Here is a 24,993-nt window from a genome sequence, read left to right as displayed (position 1 = left end):
TCGACTTTAAGTTAAACAATCGTAACATGCAAATGGATCATTACAATTAGTACCGCACAGCGAGTCGCAGGTTCCGCATCATGTGGTCTAATTTAATTATTATTTTATCTATGTCTTGGTTCGTCATAGTTTCGGCTAGAGCGGAATTTTTGCGGGGAAGAAACCATGACGGAGCGGGTGACAACGTATTTCATACAAAGAAAAGAGTCGATAGCAACCGTCAGGCAACCACAACAAGCCGGTCTACAGTTGGGGATGCAGTCGTTGAAAAATTTGTCGAAACCTTGATGTCCAGTGAAAGATATTTGAAAATGATAGAGTCCGTGGAACGAAAAATGAATCATCTAGATACAACGTTCCATGAAAGAACTAATAGTATTCTCAAGTACTTATCCGAAATGCTAAGGATGATCAAGACTTCATCATCTGAATTGCTTGAAAAGGCTTTAAGGAACGTCAAGACTGACTTGGACAAGCTGAAGCACACGATGACTGAGAGAATAGACGACCACCCTACCATGCGAGGTAAGATTTTTCATAATTCATTGTTACGTAATAGGTACTTTTTCTTTTTTTTGCGTGGGCTAATCATCCAATTAGGTTCTTCTCCCATCTTGGGCGAGGCGAAAGGGAGACAGACTCTTACTGACTAATAACCACCCTGTTCCACCAAAATAGTAGGTACTATTTTTATTACAATTTCAAGAGACATTAATAATTTAGTTCATAAAAATCCTGCATATGTCTAGAGGAAATTTTACACTTGAAATTAGCAAGTAAATGAAATTAAAAACTTTCATAAAAAAAAGAAAATTAATGAGGAGTTTTTGATTGCAACAACAAATAAATGCAAAATTAATATGGTCATAAAACTTTGCAAGGTAGCTAGACAGGTTAGGCAACTACTTAATTAAAAAAATAAGTACAAGTAAAAAATATATGTATAGAAATTGACTGATGAATAGGTAAAATCCAGCGATAGGCTAGGTTATATGAATTTTATTGTGTTTAATAAATAAAAATGATTTTTTTGTGTTTCAAAGGAAGGTCACATGTATCTAACTTATAGGTAACTGCCGAAATCGTTACGGGAAGGTAGGTAATGTTTTTCTATTTAATCAAGACATAGTTAATAAAAAGTACTTTTGTGATCTATCTCATAGAAATCATGTAATTTTATTTTAATATTTTTTCCAGCAAAAAACATTTTGATCTCTCTCTAAAATAAAAAAAAACACTAAAGATTAAATTCTTATTTTAAAGTTAGATCCTGATCACGACCTTTCGCGATCGCGCCTTTCGACCTTTCACGACGTAGGTACAAATGTACATTCGATCTATTATGTTATTAGATAACTCCGTGGTTTCATGGAAATAGAACGAAATCCCAAAATGGCGACCAATACAATATTTCACAGTTTAATATCGTTAAAGTTTCTAGGTCCCTAGACATAGTTTTAAAATAATGGCCGACCTAGTTTTGTAAACTAAATTTGAGGGTAGCTCAGCTGCAATGAAGTTAGGTATTGCTTTAAATGGTAGGAAATTGAAAGTTCGCCTAGGGTTATGGCACTTGAATCAAGACAACATAAAAATATCTACTGGTTTAAACGTTAAAGTTTAAAGGCTCATTTCGTGGTGAATATTTGATAACTTAAGTGTGGGAGAGCCATGCTTTGGCTCACATGGGCCGGTTCGACTGGAGTGATACAACGTCCTCACAGAAAACCGACGTGGAATAACGCTTTTGTTTTGTTTCGTCGTGTGAGTGAGGTTACCGGAGGCCCACTCACTCCCTAAAATCCTCCAATTTAAATCCACAAAAGGCACTTATACCGTCCCCGGTGATGCGGGTGTTCATGTGTGTTTCAGGACATTTCAGGACATGCTAACTGCTTTAACTTTAACGTTAAGTTAAACATATAAAACAAAGGGTAATTGAACTGTCCACATTCGAAAGAAAATCGAACCTTCACGACGTTATTTAATCAGTATATTATTTTTAAAGAATGAAAAGCAATCAGAATAATCTAGTAATCTTAATTGATAAATGACACAATAACAGATCATGAAGTGGAAAGTCGCTTTATGTGGCAAAAAACAAAGTAGTAAAAATATGAGGTACTCGATCAATTTGATTAGGCTTCGTATGCTTATAATCATTGCAAACGATTTTTTAATGCGAAATATAATTCCTACTTGTATAGAAGCAACACGTGTCTAGTATTTGAAGCTGTTATTACTTATACTTATAGTCTTCAATAAAGAATATGATTCACCTAATAGCAGTTTTCAGCTTTAATAGGTCCATAATATCACCTACTATTCGTCATAAACGTATCTAGCAACTGAAAAAATATTTAAATCACAATCATTTGTATTTACAAATGATGCAGGCTATAACCACCAAAAGATAAAAATGAATAAAAAGAGCTGGGAAGGTAAGAATTCTTTCCAGAACGTAGCGAGCAAAATGTGTTGGTAGGTTATTAGATAAAATAATGATTAGACAATGTGGGATTTGTACTCTACTAACACCATCCCGATAGCCATCATTAGCATAAGAGGTGCCTATAAGCGGTACCGGGTCCTTGAATAAAACCAAACGTGGAACCACGAAGCCCTATTTTATGTTTTGAGGGGGTAAATCATTCATTGGTTATGACTCCTCCCGCCTTAGGTAAAGTGAAAGGGTGAGTCGAACTTTCTGATTAAAAACCATCCCGTTCCTACTCCTGCGTCGAGATTGTACAAAGCCTGTAATGAGCTGTATTTGTTGTTTAAAATGCATACATGCCAATCTTGTTTAAAAGGGCGCAACGTAGGTAATGCAGTATAGAGTGTACACAATATAAGAATTATTGTTTTATTTCCTATTCTATAGAGTAACATCTGAAGGGAACATTTTGAACAAATGAATGGTGAAGGTAAACAAGTTCATGTATAAATTAAATACAGCCAGTATGACAGACCAACAATGTCTGTTTATCGCCAGTGAGAAATCTTATGGAAACTTATGGCAATTGCGCCCTGTAAAATAACGCCTATTAAATTACATTTAAGTAGGAGTGAAGTGACCTACAAATCCCACAACCTAGTTGAAAAAGGCTGGAAGATATATAGCAGTCCCCGTTGCCTTTAATATTGTAGAGGATACGGGCCATCAATCCATCGGGGGGTTCCACGCTGCTATCGAATTATATGTGAAGTACACAAGTATGTGTGCTTGTGTGTAAGCCGATACTACTTTTCCACAATGGCGTCACACAACACTTGGACGATCCATTAATTTCACAAAAAATCACAAAACAAACTGCTGCACATAAGCTGGGAAATTATTTTCTTGTTTTAAATTTTGGTAGTGACTGGAATCACATGAAATTTGAAACTTTGCGGTTATTTTATACATGTAAATATACGTAGGTATATTTATTTTTTAGGTAGGTACCTATATGAGTGTTTTATCTAAACCATTGTTAGGGTTAAGCTGAAATCTTGAATTAGCATTAGCAGATAAATTACAAAATATGTGCGTAACATGGTGACTTGCTACAATAGTGGTTTCAACAGTTATTTTGTTTTAAAATCCCGTGCGTATCCTGTGGGTAATTTAATAAATTAAGGTTTTCACAGCTGACATAAAATCGTTGATGGTAAATAATCGCCGCCGCCGGTCATCGGTGGTGACCGAAGCGGCGGCGTTGAACGTGACATTATTTTTTTCACAAAGTAACTCAATTTGTTGTGGCTATTCAATTATTGGTAAACCCGCTGCTTGTGGCATCGTAATTCGAAATTCCAACTGGAAAATATACCATGTGTAGCCGTGTAGGTGTCCAAATAACTTGCTTTGTAATGATAAGTAATGAATCGAAAAGATAAGTAAATGTGTGAATGGCAATGGTACCAATTGTAGCGGCTGATAAACAGTTCAGAATCATTCAGTTACTGGCACATTTTTCTTGTGTTTTATAGACAAGTCAGATTTGCATTAGCAACTATTAAGCAGATAACAAAAAGCTAAGAATAAGTAAGACCATTTCAGACATTTCCTAAACTTACTTATTATCCAGTGAGGATATCTCATTGGTCGAGTGGTTGCAAGACTGACTGTGTTAGGGACGATAGGAAACTGACCACAGGTAACCACTTTACTAATAACGAGATGGTATCTATCTAAAAAAATGTAGCTACCTAAATAACAATAAAGGGTGCAATTTTTTAAAAATAGTCAATAATTTCGTTGCCCGTCAATCAGACTCCTACGTCATCCTACGTGCTGCCCAGAAATAAAATATTCCAAGAAATAACTTCGGTTTTGTCCAAAAACATGTAAACCTTGAGCCTTGAACAGCGTCAAATTTAGATTTTCACCTTTATGATATTAAGTCTGTAGTTTAATTATAAAGGTTTGGGCGAAAATGACGTGAAAATCCGCTGCAATATTGCTTCGAACGTGAACCCAAAAATGAAAATGTGATTTTCAATAAACGCATTACCCACGTTGCCAGAAAAATGTGATAAAACGGTAAACGAATATTCGAATATACAGAGCCATGAGGAAGTATTGAAAAAAAATTAGATTCTCGGTACATTTTTAATATGGTGTCGAGAATTTATTAAAATTCATCGCTATCTCATTAAAATATTTTCGCACGAATAGCCTTCTGTTATTAGAGACTCGTTAAAATAAATATTGTTTTCATCCGTATAGTATCCGTAGGTATAGTATATTGCTATAAATCTTTTTATACTTCTTTTTATTTTTGTGAACCGTGAAGACAGACACTCTGTCTGTCTGAAATGAATTATGATAATTGACAGTCACATTACATAAGTATTCGATTTAGAATTCTTTTTGCTCTAACTTTTCCTTGATTTTTCTTCGTTGTACATGATTTATCAAGGAATTGTTCTTTTTTATGTGAACTTTCAACGCAGTTGTTTCAGTTTTAAACGAGCAATTAGTTTCACAAACCCATAGATGGACGGACAAAACTGACATTTAACATTTCAAAAGTGTCCGTTTACAGATAAGTTGATTGCTTCAACTTTGAGGTTTTCGGCGTATTTGAACTGCTACGGAATTGAGGAAATCAATTAATATCTATTTGGTTAGAAAATATTCGTTAATGACTGCAACTCATAAATGGCAGCCAGCAACAATATTCTTATGCACACTAGTGCATAAGAATTTAAGATTACCTACAATATGTTATCATCAGGTGATAAAATGATAAATGATAAATGATAAATGATAAATGATAGTTATTTTGCAAATAGGTTATAAAATAACACTTTTACACGTCAATCTCTTAAATAACTAGATGAGGCCGGCATTTCCTATCCGACTACTCTGAGAAGAAATGCCGAAACAAACTCAGAGGTCATAGTTTCTTTTAAAGTCCAGACAAAATCAATTAAAGATGTCGGTGAACCGTGCAAGTTGATTCTGTAGTGGTCTTTTGAGGAAAGAACCACAGCAGTTTGAGCGGTCCTGTTCAGATGGCAGCACGCATGTGTCAGTTTACAATCAGCTCAGCTGACGGCTGTTGCTGAATGATCCGACGAACAACACCAACCAAAAGAACATTTGGGTAGGCCACACAAATGCTCAAACTGTCAGAATATAATTTACTAAAAATAAAATGACTAGCAAAAGTCTCACACGGTCCTCAAACTAACAATTTTAAAAGGAAATATAAAAATATAAAAGGAAAAAAAATATAAAACAATGTCAAATTAAGTTAATGTCAAATTGTATAAAAAATGTAACTATATGTTACAAACATGTGCATAGGTTTACCTCAAAAGTAATACTTAATTCGAATTTTGAGTAAGTTTCCTTTTATAGAAATAAGTACCTAGCTAGCCAATCTTTTAAGCTGAAACCATATAGTTCCCACTTCAATCGGGCACTTCTAAAATCAAAATTACCGAATGGATTTTCGTCCCAATCCAGAAAATTGCGTTCATTATCTTCATTCATTGATTCTTGTTTCAAGTTAAACTATTGGAAAGTAGAATGTGCTTCACACGTTTTACAGAAACTTAAAGCTTTTATGAGAAATATAAAATGTGTTGTCGCTGACAGCAGGATTACCAGCAACCTTACACTTAATTCTTACTTACTATTCTTGTCACGTCAACGGATGGATCGGTAACACGTGTAGTGTAACCTTCTTCTTTCATTTCGCTTCCACTTACTTTTAAATCTTTTTCAATTGGAACGATAAGTTTATGACTAAATTCTATCTTTAAGCCATAACAACCGGTGGGCAGCAACCAACATCCAATGGCTCCTTGCGAATACATTAAATCAACCACTTTGGCATCGTTTTCTGTTACGGTTCTTATACATACACGATATTTAAAAAAAATGTTATGAGAAGATTTAAATGCACCAAAATGTTATGTCGGTATATCTACTGTCTTGTATGGCACCAATGCATAAATTAAATGGTGAATAAGTATCTGAGATCTAATCGTAGTTATAACTGACGAAATGTGATTTGTAAAAGAAATGTATATAGACCCTCTTCAAAACTTAACAGGGGTTTTTCCCCTTTGGGGTAGGCAAAGACAATAGATCGCCTTGTGACATAATTCTGACAAACGGTTCGGCTTCATCTTCATTATTCAATACTCATCGATTGAGGGTAATTGTAACTTGGCCTAGTTTAAAACATGCTAACGAACGATTTGTTCAAAGCAGAATTCGTAATCTTCTTGAATTCATTCTTTTGAATATCACTTCATACTACTTACTTTTTTAATTCTTATCATTACATTCTGTTTAGTACTAGTCTTCCTAAAAACTCTATAGTATTTCCCTAAATACTTCTTATTTTTTATGTTCACTGCACTAATTTGACCTAGATACGTGCTTCTTGAGTTTCTTTTGCCGAAGTCACGTTCACTAGAGTAATGTTATATGGCAAGCCAAGAAGTAATACACTGTTTCATTACCTAATACTTTAAGTATCCTCCTTACATAATCTGAACCTACATATAATAGATGCACGGCAGCATAAATATTTTAGACTAGTTTATCAATTAGTGTCGTGGGAAGTCAAATTGTCTATATGTAATAACAACGACATCCTGCAAGAATATTTTATCTAACGACTTTGGCGACTATTTGGCTACTGATACCAATAGATAGCGGTGGAGATAAGTTGAAAAATAAATATATGGGCTCAAATACAGTGGTCTAGGTAGAGGCGGAATAATCGTAGAGTGCGGCCTAAGCGTTACGCCACTCGTAGTCTAGCGCCCTAGGAACTTGTCTAGTTTCCCTTAGGGATAATATGACCCTGATTCTACGGTTCATAGAAACCCATGGAAGTAACTCGCGTATTTAGGTAACGCTATGGAAAACGAAATATCAGGTATATTTAAGTACAGCTTGGGGATTCATTTGTTATTCTCGTGATTGGGTACTTATATTTTTATTGACGACGATAAAATAGGTGTTCCAATATTACTTAAATTACAATTAGGTTAGGTCAGGTTTTGGATTAGGTTGTTATTATTATAAAATGACCTAAATTATGCTCCAGATATGATAAAAGTAGTAGGGTGCATGTACCGGTACCAAACGTTACATAATTATGTATATGTAGGTAAATACTTAAATAAAATCGATATGTCCAAATGGTGTTTTAAGAAACTTGAAAAAGTCTTTTCACACAAAAAAACATTCCACTCGTACAATGGATATTGTTTTAAGTACTTTCTATGATTGTATCTTGTTAGGGCACGAGCCAGCAATGGTTTATTCAGTTGTACGTTTATTTATTAGGTATGATATATTAGATTTTTCATTTTGCTATGTTCATTAGCTGCTGCTTAATAATTGTAATGTCCATAGCCTGGACGGCCATGTGAGATTAATGACCAGAATGGTTTTTAGTCAGACAGTCAGACAATTTTGTCTTCCTCCAAGCGTAATGGATCTTCTTAAGTATCTTATGGCAGTTCACACCATTCCCCCCTAAACTGTCACCTAAATGTCACTTATCGCGACGTAGCACCTACACCAGAATTTGCAAAGAAAAATCTGAGCTTTGCTACTCTCGGGGCAGAAAACCTAAAAATTTGATACACATTGCAAGAAGTACCTATGAAATTACATATTATAGATACATTAGTAAACAATTGAAACTAAAAAGTTTTATTTCGTACATTTACGAATAGAATAGAGACCAGAAAGAAGAAACGTTTATTGTTAGACTACCAGAAATTATTCACGTTACTACACTGAAAAGTGAAAGGTTAGTTTGACATGATAACAATCACAAACCTTTCTATCGGCATCAATAACAATACATTTTATAACAACATCATCCGGCTACTAATGAATACTGCAATGCAGTGTACTTAGGGCATTACACATCACTGGACTCTCCAGTAGAGCAAGTCTTGTTAGACGCCAATTATAAAATCCAGCGACCCGCAAGTAGATCGGACATATACCCACACAGGTCACGTTACTTGCTTGTTTTTCGATATCCTGTCTTGTATAAACTAACGATATCCCGTGTGTTTTACCCAGTAATTCATTACCCACAGTCATAGCCTACAAGGGTACCTACACCGACAACATTTGTATACTAATTCTATTAATAAATTAATTTGTAGGGATTCATTTGAATAAAACGACGTACATTTCTGAACTAAACCATGTAGGAAGGTTATTTTTTACTTCATATTGATGTGACCCATAATAAAAGGGAAATCTGACGTTGATTTTTCCCTCGTACAAAACCCAGTGTTTACTTTGTTCGGAGCTGAACACAACGTTTACGTTCACCACTGCCAGGTAGCGCGCTCGTGGCCGAGAAATTGTATAAATTGTATTGTCGTGCACTCATGTTCAATAAATATTATCATAACATTGTGACCAATAATGTCAACATTAATAAGAAAAATCTATGCGAATCACCTCGTTTGGGGATTCACCACTGAAGCATTCAACTTTGCGATGTTTTTATTTAGCTGTCTCGTAGTTTTGTAAACTCTAGTGGGTATCGGACCGACGATGAAGTTAAACGCCAGTCGTTTCACATCACACTCGGAATACACACCGCATTATGTTCCCAAGTCTCACGGTTCTACAGATTGCACTCGTAGCTCTCACGACGATATCCTGTGAAGTGGCGAGAGACAAGAGAGGGCGCCGGAAGAACGACGAACCAGATAAATCTTTGTGGAAGAAGGAGTACGAGACGGAACTGACGGATGCGATGCTGGCTACCAGGAAGCGGGAGAACTACACCCGGGCTGCACAAGGAGGTCCCTCCAACGATAACGATCTTGTCATAGAGAAATTGATGGAAAGCATAACTTCTAGTGAGAAATATTTGAAGAAAGTAGACAGCATCGAGTTCAGATTGAACAGACTGGACATAGAAGTGCATGAGAAGACTAATGCCATACTGAAGCTATTGAATGAAATTTCAAAAGCTCTTCGCAGTGAGTCTTGCTCCCAGAAAATGGAATCCGCCTTGATTGGCTTGAAGAACGACGTGAACTCGATAAAGTTCTACGTGGAGAAGACTCCAATGCAACGCACCAATCTACCTGCAGGTACCGATATTTATTTTTAAATGATTTTGCGTCTAAGGAGAGATGTCCTTGTGGAATTACATACTTTAGAAGTTTAACTTGATGATTTATAAATCAATTATGTTTTTAAATAGAAATTTTCTTTCAAGTAAACATATTTTGTCGAAAATTTAACAATTTATGTACTTACGTACTTAACTTTTTTCTATCTTTAGTGAATACAATAGGTTGGTAATGATGATTGTTATCGTGTACAGTTGTAATCTGTTGTATTATAGTACCTACAGAAGATATCTGTTTCTTTAATCTCCAGATGAATTGTTTTACATCTTCAGTGTGTTTAATATTTTATTTCTTAGTGTAGTTAGTGTCTCTATCACGACCTACATTATTTAGACTGTTATCAAAATACATTTATCAGTGACCGACCAACGGAATTGTTTTATTGGTGATAGATTTGATTAGATCTATTGAACAAGTGTTCTTGAACTATTTGATTTTACGTAGTGCAAAATAAATGTAGCGTGATCTAATTAACAATGTCTCAAAATAGTTTTGAATAGAATGACAAATAATAAAAATAACTGTATAATAAGAAAATAACCGCTTGAAACCTATGGAAAATTCTGAAATCGTGTAGAGAAACATGTCTCACATCGTACAGTAAATTGCAGTGATTTCCAAGTCAAGCTGTGATACGGACAAATCGCTTCAATAGCTTTATCAATTGGAGAAATCAAAACAAATTATACCAGCAGGGTTCTTTAGTCCATCTAGCCTTGATGTGTATGCCCTTGATTCTAGATTATCTAGCGTTGTTAGTCTACTGACTACCTAAGACTAACCTAATGCAATTGACCTCAGACTAATTCCTTGCAAAGTCAAAGTCAAACTCAAAATTATATATTTCAAATACACCGGGATGGCATTTTTGTACGTTAAAGCAAAAAAAAAAAAACAAAATATCTGTCTATCAGGCAGTCCTCTAGTGAAGCTATTTGTTCGTTCCAAATTGTATATTCCTAAGGAGAAGAACGAGCAATAATTGCATAATAATAAATTTATAGGTAAATATCCTCGATGACTTTCAAATAATGTTTTATGGAAACCATTTTATTCTTGACAACATTTTTAAAACTTTATTGAGTTTTATTTTGTAACTTACAGAACCAATTTCGATCACACAAGATGCATTAATGTCGTGAGTAGTGTAAGAGCTTTTACAGGAAAAATGTTTAAAAAGCAACTGTCACATGTACGAACAGCTTAATGTTATTTTTGGAAGTGCCTAGGAAGTACCCCTGGAAGTGCATTTTGCACTTTTGCAGCATTAATGTGTGGCCCGCGCCTGTCGATGCAATGTTTTTAGTGGGACATGTCGTGTCAATACTATGAAGGTCAGGCTGTTTACCACGTCAAAATGCTTTTAGACTAGGCTTTATGCTTTTATTAAGCACGTCTGTAGGAAAACAAGCAAAATAAGAGTACCGATATATATTTTTTTCATGTTTACCACGATAAGTGGCTTTTAGACACAATATTATGTAACACCGCGTTATGAAAACTTAGGGATTGAATTAAGTTATCAGCAGCTTTAACACGTTGACTGCCACGTAGGTCACCGGTGACCTACGTTAGTGGAGGATTTGCCTTCAACAGTTTTCTGATGGTAGTTAAAGGCCTAAGGTACCTAGCCAAATATTTATGCGTTTATGCACCAAATTAAAATTTGTGAAGAAAATGTAAAATTGAAGTCTCTGAAATTATTTCCGGGGAAATATGTTTAGGGTGCATTTGTTTTTTTTCTAATGAATTTTCTACAGACATAATAGTTATTTAGACAGGTACTTACTGCTGTTAGAAAACGTTAGATATCTTGTAAGCCGAGTGGTCATACTGACACTGTATTACAAATCTAGCCAACCAGCGAATGCTGGTTTAAAACTTTCCACCACCTCTTTATGTAAACCTTCTCAATACCTACACTAATAGTAAAAAGTACATATATGATAAAGCCATTCGCATAAATATACATTACGGGAACTAAAATACGGAAAATTTCTTAATTAACTGCAAATACATAAGCCTTTTTAAGTATAGATTTCAAAACGAAGGGATTGAGAAAAGTATGTAGGATTTTCCATAATAACTGATACAACGTCATGCCTTTTATACCCGAAGGAGTAGGCAAAAGGCACTTTTCACCATTTCAAAATAATTACTTAAGTATTAAAAATCCATTGAAATAATCGTACCTACAGATCGCTGTAGGTAGTTGGTACCTGCCTAAGAAAATGTTGCATTGTGCGAACAAAAATGTGTTGTTATCGTTAATTGGAGAACTACCAACAATCTATATATTAATACGTGAAGCAAAAACTTTGTAACTGTTTTTACGAAAATTGCGCGGACGTAGGAGCATAAAATTTGGTACACTTATAGTTTATGTTTAGGAGAAGTGGACAACGCCAATATTTTTCAAAAATAATGCTTATAAAATACATTAAATCAATAAATAAAACATTACACACACATGCATAGTATCTGATCGTATTTGACAAAACGTCAAAATTGACAGACATTGCGATGATATTCTCACGTCTCATATAAAAAGAGGTTTCTCATTGAAGGAGGTTTGGTTATTCATGATGCACCGGAATATATTAATTTGAATTTTACAAAACTAATAGCAATTCGTTAAATAAAAATTATCCTTGGACGTATGTTAAGTGGTATTGTAAATTAAATCGTATATGGTCGAATTTCGACCACTAGGCGACCACTAGTATGATTAATTTCCCATACAATGATGGTCTACATCATCTTTGCCATACAATGATGATCTACACCATGTTTGTATACCGTGTGACCTTAGTATGTGATTACTGTGGGCCCTTTGTAATAAGGTGCGTTGGGGTAAGATCGGCGGAGGGGTAAGAACGTACAAATCAAATATCTCACTTATTTGGCTATATTTTTTAATGCTGATCACATTGCGTGGCACCTCATTAAGTCCCGCCCAACCCCGCGGTGACCACCACTCGCTCCGGTCAACACAGACGTGTATCCGCGCCGTTTTAGAAAAAAGGCAAATTTTATAAAATATTTGTTTATCCGGTCTTTCACCTACATTTTTATTTGCATATTTTAGCAAAAGTATAGCTTATTTTGACATGTTTTTGCTTAAATACTAAGTTTTGAGCAATGATAATATGATAAAACTAATCCAGATTTGTCTACTACCTCTGTAGGCTGAAATCCGGTGTTACCCATGTCGGGTAAAGATCAGACAAAAATATCCTTATTCGAAAATGGGCAGTGATTGTCAAACTTTTGTTACAAATGATTTTAATTTAATTTTAAATAATTACTTAGGGCTGATTTTCCAATCTTCAGTTGCCACGTAAATACTCCCGAACCTCTTTGCGGGCCACTTCTTATACAAAAGAAGCGCTGGAATAAGCCATGCAGCAAATAAATAATAAAGAACTCACGTATGCAGCCACTTCAAAAATGCTTGTGGATAAATCTAAACTTTGAGAAACTCAATTTCTTTGAAATTTGGTATGCGGGGTAAGATCGGACAAATTAAACGAAAAAAAATAGAATCATTTGGAACATCTATATTTGTTGTTTTAGGTAAATTTTTGTGATTTCATGTTAAAGTACAGGAAAGATCGGCTACGTTCCTTTTATACACCTTGTGCTCCTAGCACTAGAAATTATTTAAAATCGTTGTCCGAACTTACCCCATGATGGCCAAATCGTCATCACATCAAAAAAAAATTGTCCTGATTTTATAGGCTTGTAAAGCAAAAAGTATTGAGTATTTATAAATAAATTAAATTGTAAATAACACTGTGTTTAATCATTATTCGTTTCCACTATTTTTCATTAATCTACTGTGTACCAAAATTGAGATAATAAAGTTTTTGCAACATCCTTGCAACTATTCGAAAATCCGTCCGATGTTACCCCAACGCACCCTACCAACTAAATTATATTTGATCTTCTTTGCTAGGCAGACAGATAGACAGTCAGTCTAGGTCAAAATGTGCCACAGACTGTACATTTGCACGATATAATGCAGGAAAACGAATGATACTAATTTCCTACTTATTAGGTAAACTTTTAACTTCACAGACAAGAAGCTGTACTTGAAAAAAGTAAGTATATCTCTTTTAGGGCGTTCAGAGTGGTCTTTGCCAGCTTGGGGTAGTTGTAGTTACATAAGATTTTCTAAGAAAATATATGTACTTACAAAGAAAAATTTGGTTGAACCGTCACCTTTTTGTTTTGTTTCAAGAAGTTGTCGAATTATCTTGTTTCTTACAAATCTTATGTTTTGGGCTACACATTAGATAGTCTGGTCTTTTCACGCAATCACCACTATTTGTATTGCGGGTTTGTGAGTCAGGGATATAGTAAAAAAGGGCATGTAGCAAATTGTGTGTTGCTCTATGTAGGCACGGGACAATAATGACCTCCTTAGGTTTTTTTTTTATTTTCAGTAGGTATTAAGCTATTATTAGAAGTATCCTAGTTACCGGTCCTTTTCTATCTTGTATGTCGTAGTTGTATCTGTAGTATCTGTTCTGTTGTAGTCTGAAATCCTGTAACTAATCTGCCTTGCAATAATCTTATTAATACTGCATTTGTTTGAGTTTGCAACGTTTGAATTTTTATTTGGCAATCACAGCTTTGCACGCGCTGGATTGAAGTTGGATACGATATATTCCGAGTAGGACCTCTAGATGTATCTATGTATAATATATGTAGCCTAGTCAGCTTGGTGTTGCAAGCTAGAGTACACAAAGTGGATGGAATGCCAGACGCCACAAGGGAAGCACAAGCCATTTTTTCGAATTCTAATGAACATATGTTTAGTGCCTTCTAAAAATTGGTAGGTATGTAAAAACAAGACTAGCCAAGAGAATCACGTTCAAAAACTAAGTTAGATCCTATCAGGCATAAATTTTGAAAAGGGGTTGAGTTTAGCATAAAACTTCGATCTTGACAATCTTGACTTAAAACCCCTTTCACCGTAATTGAGCTTGGGGCTTTAGCTGTTCATCCTAATACTTATTATTTTCAGTAGAAGGTGGCGAGTACCGCTTAGATTCCAACCTGGATTCTCGTCTCACGTTCCTGGAGACCCACATGAAGACTATACAGGCTGGAGTGGAGTCCATAGTGTCCACCATATCCGAGGTCAAGAACCGGCAGTACTCCAGGACCTTTGCTGCCAAGTAAGTGGTTGTCCATAATAACAGTAGAAAGACCATTTTGGAAAAGGCCTTTAAAAGTAATAGATGAGAGACTTTAACGTCTTAAAGTACATTTTTTATTACATTTGTTGTACAAAAATCAAGGTATTAAAATCAAGGCCTTATCAAGGTAAATTAAACTTAATTGTCCAAATTGCATGAAGTCCTGAATTTTGTAACTTGCGAAGGTATTTAGTATGATTCATATTTTGAAAGTTCCACAATTTCTAGCCTGTCAAATATGTATAATGTTCGTGTATGATGCTAGCCTGAGAATGTAAAATGAATTACCTATATAAAAAAATCCATCACAAATTTAGGTATAACTGGATAGGTAATAAGTATCTGCAAACAGAAAAGTCTTCTCTTACCATGAATTCTGCAATTACGTCACCTTTAACGAAGGAATTTTCCACCGTTCTACGTGAACAATTTTAAAGGAAATGCAATTATTTGCTGCTTCTATCTGGGTCCTGATTTCCCGTCGAGTTTATTAATTCCATCGACCTAGTTTGTCATCCATTTTCCACGCTCCAGTGCTCGTCCCCGGCACTCATCCTTCCAGGTATTTTCATTTGACGTCACTACTTCTCTGTTCCACATTTTATTTGCAACCCTTCGCGTATTTTTATTAAATTGTGTTCCTGAGATTACATCTTTCCAGTTACTCACAGACGATTGGTTTGTTGTGCTATTTCTGTATCTAGTAGATTGTTTACCTGCATTAAAGTTGTGCAATTTTCCAACTACTACTTAAGGTAATTGCATATCTTTGCTATAAAAAATCCATTTTACTTTATCAAGATAATCTTCTATGTTAAGATAAGTCCTTGGTTTTCTATATTTTCTGCGCATTGGTTCGGACGTTGATCGAATATATTAGTAGAGGCAGGCATGGTATACGGGCAAAATGTTGATGGGAACATTAAATTTCCTGTTTACTGGAAACTATTCCTCTCAGACCAGCCAGCTCCCCTTTTATTAATATAGGTCCATTAGTGCGGCTTTTAGTGTTCGATTAATGAATTAACAGTGTAGAAACATTATTATTTTGCTTGTCAAAACATTGTATGATTAAATTGTAAGTATTAAGGACAAAGCCACGATTTTAAGCTTCTTGGTAGTCGTTTCATGAGAAAGGTTTCTATTTCTGATTCGTGGAACTTCTAAAGCGCTCACGACGATTGATTCATTTCCTCGGATGGAAGACCCACGGATGCTGCCGCTGTAACTAACTGGCGACAACTTGACCTTGTTAGTTAAGAGGGAAATATCGTAAAATTATTAGTTCGATACGGATTCTCTTTTTCTATCGCAAAGTTATTGAGTTCAATGTCCTTTGATGTAATAGCATTTTATACTTTTTACTCTTCTGTCTGTCTTTATTTATTTATTTTTATTTATTTAATTACTTGTGTATATGAGTTATTGTAAGAGGACAATGACCCATTAAAAATTATATTATGGTGCTGCATTTTGAGGAAACTAGTGAATGGCGTACTAATCAAACAGAATGACTGCTTTATCCGTCGTCGAAATTCACCTCGACTTTTAAGAGCGTTTCAAAAGTTTTGATTCGACTCTCGGACCTCGTTCCCAGTCCCAAGACGGCTTAAATTCATACACACGAAGTCATGGTAAAAACATTGTAGTCTAAAATTTCCTAATTCTCGATAGATATATTGAAATTGTACAAAGCCGCGACGAGCAATGCGTTCGCGTTCTCATAATATGTTATAATGTATGTAATACCTACGATTGTATGTTTAATGTTTAGTCTCATATTTTAACTTCCGTGAGATTTTTAGCACAGCAAACTCACATGAGATTAATATTTGTGCATCGTACTCACGGCTTTGGATCCCACAATAAACAATATTTTGCTTCATTTTAACCGTCATTGACTCTGGTGTGTATGGGTATATTCACAACTTTTGAATGATTTCACTACGTAGCTACCATTAGGTATCAACAATTTGAGTGTTGGGAGTGAGTGACTTACAGTTTGAGTATGTTCCATGGAAGTAGTATAGGTAAAGTCAGTAATGAATAATTTTTTTTTTGGTATGTTTTGTATTCTCTATTCAATATATTTCTTAAAGACATATTCAATTAATAGACGAGAGATTTGTAATTGTAAACTTATCATGTTTTTACTAGTATGTATATCATAATGTGGGATAGTGTACCCAGTAAACTATTTGTATTGTTCCCTAGACCGGAGGTTGCGACATCGTCAGACACCATGTCTATCATCAACGAGTTCAGAAAGACGCTGCGTGAACAGAAAACAAAGAAATGCGAGTGCAAGTAAGTGTTTGGTACACATAGCCGCCGTACAAAACCGCGCGTGCCATTGTTTTGTATAGCTAACTGTCAATATTTAAATCTTCCTCATGGTGTTTTTATATTATAATGCTTTCATCTCCGGATCAATGTATCGCATCGTAAGTTTGTACTTACGTTTGTAAACTAACGTTTAATTCAATCAAAATTAAACCCAACCTAAAGAAAACGCACAGCTAAAATTATTGGACCAAGAAAGCTGAAACTTGGCATGTGCCTAAGTATGTTTTATGTTCTCCGGGATCTCGGGAAGTATTTGGGAACAGGAAAAAGGGAATCATCTGGATTGATAGTAATTACCTAATTATGCATCAACAATATTTTTGAATTGAAATGAAATGCGCCGTAAACTGATCAGTTTGGCGAATGTTTTCAGTAATAAAAGTTTAAATAATCTATATTGTAATGTAAACAACGTTGTTATGCCCGTCCACTTATAAACGACGTGTTGTTTGTAGGCGGTTTCAGTTACAGCGAAAGACATCACGATATTGGCATGTGCCTTGACGAAAGATACTTATACCTATGTTTATTTATTTTTAAATTGTCTAGTGGATTAATCAGATTTATCGTAAAGCAGGAGTGGGAGGGTGGATCGCTCTGAGCGGTATCCGACAGACTGCCACGAGATCCAAGTACAAGGGTTCAACGTGTCCGGTATCTACAAGATCAGGCCTGATGATATGGAGCCCTTCTACGTGCTCTGTGACCTCACGACCGCGGGAGGTGGCTGGACGGTGAGTGCTGCTTATTCTAATGTCAGTATACCTAAGCTTTCTCCAGGTCTTCCCTATTGCGAAGATGATGAAGTGTTATTTCTCTTTGGCAGTTCACTGGATGCTATATTTGTCTGATGTTTGGTGTTCGTACCAAAGTTCTCGCACAGAAGTTGGTTTCAGCAGGACAATCCATGAAAAATTACAAACATTTGCAGGTTGAGAGATTAATAGCTAAAATAACTATGATCTAATTTTTTCTTCAGGTGTTCCAAAATCGTTTCGACGGTTCTCAAGACTTTTACAAAGGCTGGAATGATTACGAGTATGGTTTCGGTAATCTTGCTGGAGAGTTCTGGTTGGGACTGGAGAAGCTCAATTATCTGACGAATCAGAAGCTGTATGAATTGAGAATAGAAATGGAAACCCAGCACGACCAGGACGCGTATGCAGGGTACTCCGTGTTCACGGTGGGACCTGAACATGAAGGGTACAGGATCAGCACACTCGGCACCTTTTATGGAACGGCAGGTCAGTATACAAAATAGAGCTCTCGATGTAGTTGGAAATAATGAGCACGATGAATAAGCCGGTAAACGATTGACGGATCGCCTGATGGTAAGCAACCGCCGCCGCTCATGATCACTTGAAACATCAGAAGCGTTACAAGTGCGTTGCCGGCCTTTTGGGGGTTAGGTATTTAAGGGTTGTTGGGGAATCGAAGCTTGAGAAGATTGGGAAGGGGGTAATTGGGCCTCCGGTAACCTCACTCACACAACGCAAGCGTTGTGTCACGTCGGAGTATTACTCCGTTCGAGCCGGCGCATTCATGCCGAAGTATGGTTCTCCCCCACTTGCGCGATGCACGATTCACAATTTAAGATGGTCCGATGATGCGTACTGATAGTCCGATGCAATCTAGGAATGGGACTAGCCCTTCAAGAGTTTATGCAAAAATGTAAGTCCATGATCTGCATATTTCAGGCGACTCTCTCTCGTACCACGCTGGTCAGAAGTTCTCAACTTACGACGTGGATAACGATGAATGGAAGGACGGCGCCTGCGCAACCGAACACGGTGGCGCGTGGTGGTATAAGGAATGTGACAAGAGGTATACTTTATTTGTGTTTATTCTTAGCTTGAAAAAATCGATTAATGGAACATAAGATAATGATAAAAAATTACGATATTTTCCTACACTCCTGTCTGTAAACCTCCCTCCTAATAATATCCTTCCATCCTCCCATCATTGGCCTACGGTCTAATTCAACGGTAATAAAGTGAACAATTTAGGTTACCTACTCTAAATATTGAAGCTCCTATTTGCATATAATATTTAATGGGTCATGTTTAATGTCTTGGTAGCTAAACCTGAAGACAAGAGTCCTTATTAGACTTGCTTTTTTCTTACCATACTTATGTATAGAGCAGTAGCAGTGCCTGGAAGAATCCTTGCAGCACAAACATACGAATGTAGAGGCAATCCAGAACAATGAATAGGTATCATATAAAAGCATTTCTTTAACATTACAGTAATCTCAATGGAAAGTACTCGATGACTACAGAGGAAAACAGAGGACAATCGATGTACTGGATTTCGTTCAAAGGACCGAACTTCCCACTTTCTAAGACTAAGATGATGATCAGGCCGCTACCAGCTAGCAAACCGATCGACTACATGGACACAAGCAGGGTAATGTAAACCTTAAGACATTTACTTTAGAAGTCAATTTACCCTTTCAAAGGTAATTTACCCAAATAAAGCTTTAAGCAATTTGATGCAACACCCATGTACTTCTCAGTAGGGGGTATATTGTTTTCTGTTCAGTGGGAATTTTTATAGAAAACTAGGCACTATAAACACTGTAAGACATTATACAAAAGTGTATTTCTTTCTGAAGCCTCGTACATATCTAAAGGTATATATTATCTTCTGAATATATTTCATCATCTCACTCTCAGCTATCAATGCAAACATAATTTCTGAGCTTACAGGATAGAGATTGAAAACTAACCATTTATTTACATAGTGTTTTATTTATCAAGGCTCTTCCGCTATTATAGTAAGTTTAAATGTAAGTTTTATCTCCTTATTTCTTTAATATTATGTATTCTGCTTATTATTTTAAAGTATTTTTTATAATGTATGTGTATTATAAACAATATATGTGTACATTTATTAATGTATTTTTAATAGGGCCTTGGAATGAGTGGCGGATTAGTAGGTCACCAAAAGCGTGTGCTTGGCAGTTCCAGTCACCAGATGCCCTATATATCCAGAAAGGCTTGGGGTCTCTAAGTATATGCACTTACAGCTGCTTTGGAGAAACACTGTGCTTGCTTCGCTTGGTTTTTTGCACATCTGTATAAAGCACTCACACATGGACTGCAACGTAAACGCACACTCGGTGGGAAATGTTTAGCCCAAGAACGAACCGCTAATGTTGTTTTCAGAAAACTATAGAAGGTCAGCAACTGAGACCGGTGCCCGAAAAAGTTAGAGTAATACCCATAAAGTCGGGACTGCGGACACAGAACGTAAAGGGAATGTACGGCGTAATCCCCAGCCAGAATCAGTACCGATACGACGAGCCGTCGGCAGACGCTTTCTTCCCCAACTACGCGTGATCCGCGCGGGGACCCCTACTGTTACCGTACTGCACCGTATGCTAGCCTAGCGTTATGTATTTGCCAGGACTTCGTAGCTTTGTTTGTACCTGCGCCCGTATTATTGCACTCTGTCTCTCAGCCACCACACAGACCTGACTCCTGGTTCAGTCAACTGGGTTACACGTTCGAGATCCGACCACCGAGGCGTTGTAACGTAGTGCTGTGTACTAGATACACTAAGTTTAGCAAGATACTTTGATGTCCAAAATAGGCGTCATCAGCCATTTGAAATGCAAATTTTTACTTTTATACTTAGTAGGTATTTAATATTTATAAATTTTCATGAAAATTGTTTGTTTGTTTGATGAATGGAGCTTTTTGGTAGGTAACGTAGTTCGTTTCAGCCTGTCCTGTTTGAGATCCGAATATTCATGTGCAATGCATATTTGCGACGTGTCAGCGTACCTAGGAACTGTGTGCCTACAGCAAACGATGGGAAACTAACTTAATTCTTTTGTTAGCAGGAATCAGATAACACTTGAGCGTTGGTATTATGGGGCAATAAGTATAAGGTGTGTAATGTAAGCTTAGCTGTGTTTATCCGTCTGTATATTGTACAGCTGTTTGCCAATATTCTTGTACACGAAGTCGTCGAAGTTCACGCTATTATATTGCATTGAAATGGAACTAGGTTATTGTATATAAAGGTTTTATAGCGGTTTCGGTTTTAATCCTCACTTGCCTCTCGCGAGTCCTCTGGAAACTATAATTGGTAATAACTTCCGTATATAACAAACTGCTATATAAATCCAGTAACTAGTTTTATTTTGTATTGTTTTATCGAGAGATTTTATTGAACTTTATATTGTAAAGTATGCAATAAATAAAAAACATATAATATCAGTCTCATTTGCTTTATTTTCCTTAATGTCCCACCAAATTAGCTACTGCACGGTATTGAGCAGTGTTCTGTACATTAAAATTTCCTTCTAATCACTTACGAATATCGTGTAGAATCATGTAGTCACATAATCAATTAAATGTTTTTATTATATTAAAACGTTTATACATCTACTAAAATCTAATACAGCATATTCTAAGAACCGTAAGAGTATTCGTAATAATGACTACACAAATGTACATATTACATCATGGCAGTGCTCAAGCCGACTGTTCGTTATACATATACACTTACATAGTAACAAGGACATATATGAACAAAAAATATTACGACAGATGTACAACACGGGCCTACATCACTACACAAGTCTAATAATGTAAACAAACATCGAGTCACGGTGTATTGGTGTAAATAATTATTTCAAAGACATAACATTAATTAATATGCTATTATAATACAACGTAACCACTAAAATATCAATCGACATTAAAATGAATAAAAGTATAATATAAGCCAACACATGGCGACAAACATTTAAAATAAGAAAAAATTATGTATCTCGTTAAAATATGACTTAAAATAATAGTGAAAATATCTACTAGACGTGTGCCTAGGTCGCTACACATACACATATAGTATACTAATAGTAAATCCCAGTTTGAAATCACTAAACTAATTATATTATCATATATTATGATGTATACTTTACTGACCTGGATTTGGTTAGTGCCTACCTAGATAGAATTCCAATATGTACACATGAAAACGACACCAATTACAAAATATAACAGTAGCGACATAAGAATTCAACAACTAAATAATATTTACACACATTTTGCGTTACCAAATGAAACGTTACGCGATAAGCGATTAATTCCAAAATTTCCAAGTCACCTATGTAAGTAGGGACTTATACTTTCAATAATATAATACAATGTTAATTAAAATTGCTAATGTCGCTGTCTCGACGCATATATATTATATATTATAATATAAAGGGCCTATCTACTAACAATAATGAATCCTAAACAAACCGTGTAATAATAAAGCGACATAATTAAATACAACTAAGTAGCACCACGGGTGTAAAAAGCTGTTTGCTCGATAGAAGTGTTCCCACAAATATTAAATTCGCGAACAAATACATACACATACACAGACTAAAGAGAATCGTTGCAAAGCACACCAGTATCGTATCGGATTGCACGAATTTAATCGAAAAGCGAAATATCTTTTTTAGTTATTCCAACTACTAAGTTTTAATGTTAATAATTCTGAAATATTTAGACATATCGACTTAATATTACGTTAACATTATTCACTATAAACCGTGAACTAGCCTACACATGTACGTTGTATCAGCGTTGCAACAGTTATTATATTAGATATTAACATTTCTCCACGATGCTAAGGCAGGCGATCGAGGTGTAGTCGTATACCGTGTAGTAGAATCATCATTCGATTACATTCATCGATGATAACAACCTGCTGCAGCCTTATTATACTTTTTGGTGTCAATTAAACCCTACTGTCAAGTCATGCAAATAAGCTTCGATCGAGATAAAATATCGATCGCCTGCCGAAGACCACTAATTAGCTACGATATAAAGTGTATACTTAGATCTACTCCCCTAACATGTTGTTCGAAAGGCCGAATGCTGTAAAACAACATTTCTGTTCACACATCAGCCGATTTATTTTTACCCATTTACAATTCAATGCCAAATTGTTCAAATAATAAATGTGTATAAAATAAAAGTAACTTTAGAAAGCTTTTGATAGTTAACGGCGAAGGCATCGAACACATGGTCACAAAAGTGGAGAGTTCGACGACCACCCGTTGGACTATTTACGAGAATATTTACTTTAAATCATTAGTTTAGTCCATTGGATAACATCTGCATAATTATTTTTAACTTGTGAAATAAAAGCGAATGAAAACGCAGACCGCGTTATGAATAAGCCATAATAAACAAAATAAAACAACTTTCAAAGTTACAGAAACGGGGGAATGAAAGAGAGATAGAAAGAGAGACGAAACCAATTTTAAACTAAGTACGAGTTTAAATAAGTAACTTAACACTAAATAGGCGGAACTTTCGACATTTGTCCTAAGTGCACCATAACATTATCCGAATTTGCGTGGAAACGCGTCAATGTTCCTGGCCAATTATACGTAATGTTACAACGGGCGACGGCTATAGTTGACAGATATAGAGACTACCGCGTGTTACGGTGTGTGACAGGACGACAATTTTGATGTTGAACAACTGCTGGCTTATTACATATTTATTACGTATAGTATAGATATTAAAAATCAATCTTGAATTCTCATATCTAATAGCGTAATATAATTGACAGCTCTATGGCTAAATGACGTCTACTCGACTACGGACGGGGGGAGGGGGGAGCGTTAAAGTCTACAAATAGAAACTTGAAACAATGAACACAAATTTTCGACAGTTAGTCTCAGCATGAAATGAAATAAAGTTGATAAAGTTTGACAAAGTTTTTCATGCCGAGGCTAAGTTTTACCGAAGAGTGAGCCATAAACGGCGAAACGTTATTTTACTAAGACATTTATTATCGCTACATCCTCATGAGACTTACACGTAGGTAACATACATAGTAACAGAATGATAAAAACTTGAAACACACTAAGTTAGTATTATTATTTCAGCTTAGGAACGACGGAAAGTCGTGACGAATCTATTCTAAATGGAGGTTGAATGGAAAAGGTGAAATGTTATGTTATCGACACATATAAATAACCTACTAAAACGCTGCAAAAAGACATCAAGTTTTAATAGAACACTGTCTACGATAAAACATGGAATGAAATATTCCACATGCAATATATTGATACACCCAATTGAAAAGTTTGTGACTCTAGAAATGCTTACATTTAACGCACGAATATTCAAAGTTTCCATTCAAAAAGTTCCAAAGTACGCATCAAGTTATTCATAAAAACGACGAGTTAATTCTAAATGGGAAAAATGCAAAAAGGTTTGTTGCAGTGTGAAGTTATACCTACCTCTATGATTCGTGTTTTAATAGGAATACTTTGTTAATTAATTTTTAAATCTCAATTAGTTTAAAAACACACCTAACATAATTATTATTATTTCAGCTTAAGGCTGTATGAATTAACAACAGGATGTAACACGAAAATTTTCCTAAGGTGTTGGTTTAATGTAACGACGTCACTATCAAGCTAATATAGAACTAACAACCATAATAACAAGCTCTACAATTGTTTCTACAGGGTGATTTTCAATCATACGCGATCGAAGTTTGAATGCAATCCTTTGCATTGTGTTCTCCAGCTACACTTGTTGCCTTACAAGTTGTTCGCGAAGAACACGGACAGCAAATCTGGAAACAAAAGCATCATAAATGTAAAACGATGAGAATCAATAATGTAATCTAGAATATGCTTAAAGTAAATGTATTAGATAATTATTATAATGACTTTATTCATAATAGTACTATAGTATTACTATTAAATTCAATTTGATGAGTGTTGCGCCTGAGTTTGCAACTAAGACAGCTACTGTAGTACAAGGTATTTTGGTACAAG

At 35.6% G+C, this 24,993-nt stretch overlaps 2 protein-coding genes across 30 annotated transcripts in view; one reads left to right on the top strand and one right to left on the bottom strand.

The window, feature by feature from the left end:
* Positions 1-30: 30 nt before the first annotated feature.
* On the top strand, positions 31-21,418 carry LOC118265564 (angiopoietin-related protein 7). 10 transcript variants are annotated; one of them, XM_035578579.2, is made up of 8 exons: positions 31-525; positions 14,666-14,819; positions 17,055-17,147; positions 17,761-17,920; positions 18,166-18,430; positions 18,884-19,010; positions 19,433-19,592; positions 20,354-21,418. In XM_035578579.2, the coding sequence occupies exons 1-8, from the start codon at positions 81-83 to the stop codon at positions 20,525-20,527; spliced, it is 1,578 nt and encodes a 525-aa protein (XP_035434472.2). In that variant the 5' UTR covers positions 31-80; the 3' UTR covers positions 20,528-21,418. The 10 variants fall into 10 exon arrangements, with proteins under 10 accessions (XP_035434472.2, XP_035434491.2, XP_035434481.2 ...); XM_035578598.2 differs by having other exon boundaries at positions 33-525; positions 14,669-14,819; XM_035578588.2 differs by having other exon boundaries at positions 33-525; positions 17,764-17,920.
* The window catches only part of LOC118265468 (polyhomeotic-proximal chromatin protein), a 41,176-nt gene continuing 37,590 nt past the window's right edge, over positions 21,408-24,993 (bottom strand). For all 20 annotated transcript variants that reach the window (XM_050704505.1, XM_035578359.2, XM_035578391.2 and 17 more), the window contains one exon: positions 21,408-24,788. The gene's annotated coding sequence lies outside the window, so the exon portion shown is untranslated. The remainder of the gene's footprint in view (positions 24,789-24,993) is intronic.

Source organism: Spodoptera frugiperda, chromosome 25, assembly GCF_023101765.2.
Source record: "Spodoptera frugiperda isolate SF20-4 chromosome 25, AGI-APGP_CSIRO_Sfru_2.0, whole genome shotgun sequence".
NCBI lineage: Eukaryota > Metazoa > Arthropoda > Insecta > Lepidoptera > Noctuidae > Spodoptera > Spodoptera frugiperda.
Note: the sequence above shows the minus strand (reverse complement) of the source record. Positions and strands in the feature narration are given on the sequence as shown.

Bases quoted from the DNA above. Each gene is read 5' to 3' on its own strand.
- LOC118265564 (XM_035578527.2), top strand. From the start codon at position 9,096: ATGTTCCCAAGTCTCACGGTTCTACAGATTGCACTCGTAGCTCTCACG. The intron at 9,592-14,665 runs GTACCGATATTT...TATTATTTTCAG, and splicing joins ACGCACCAATCTACCTGCAG to TAGAAGGTGGCGAGTACCGC. The intron at 19,011-19,432 runs GTATACTTTATT...TTAACATTACAG, and splicing joins TATAAGGAATGTGACAAGAG to TAATCTCAATGGAAAGTACT.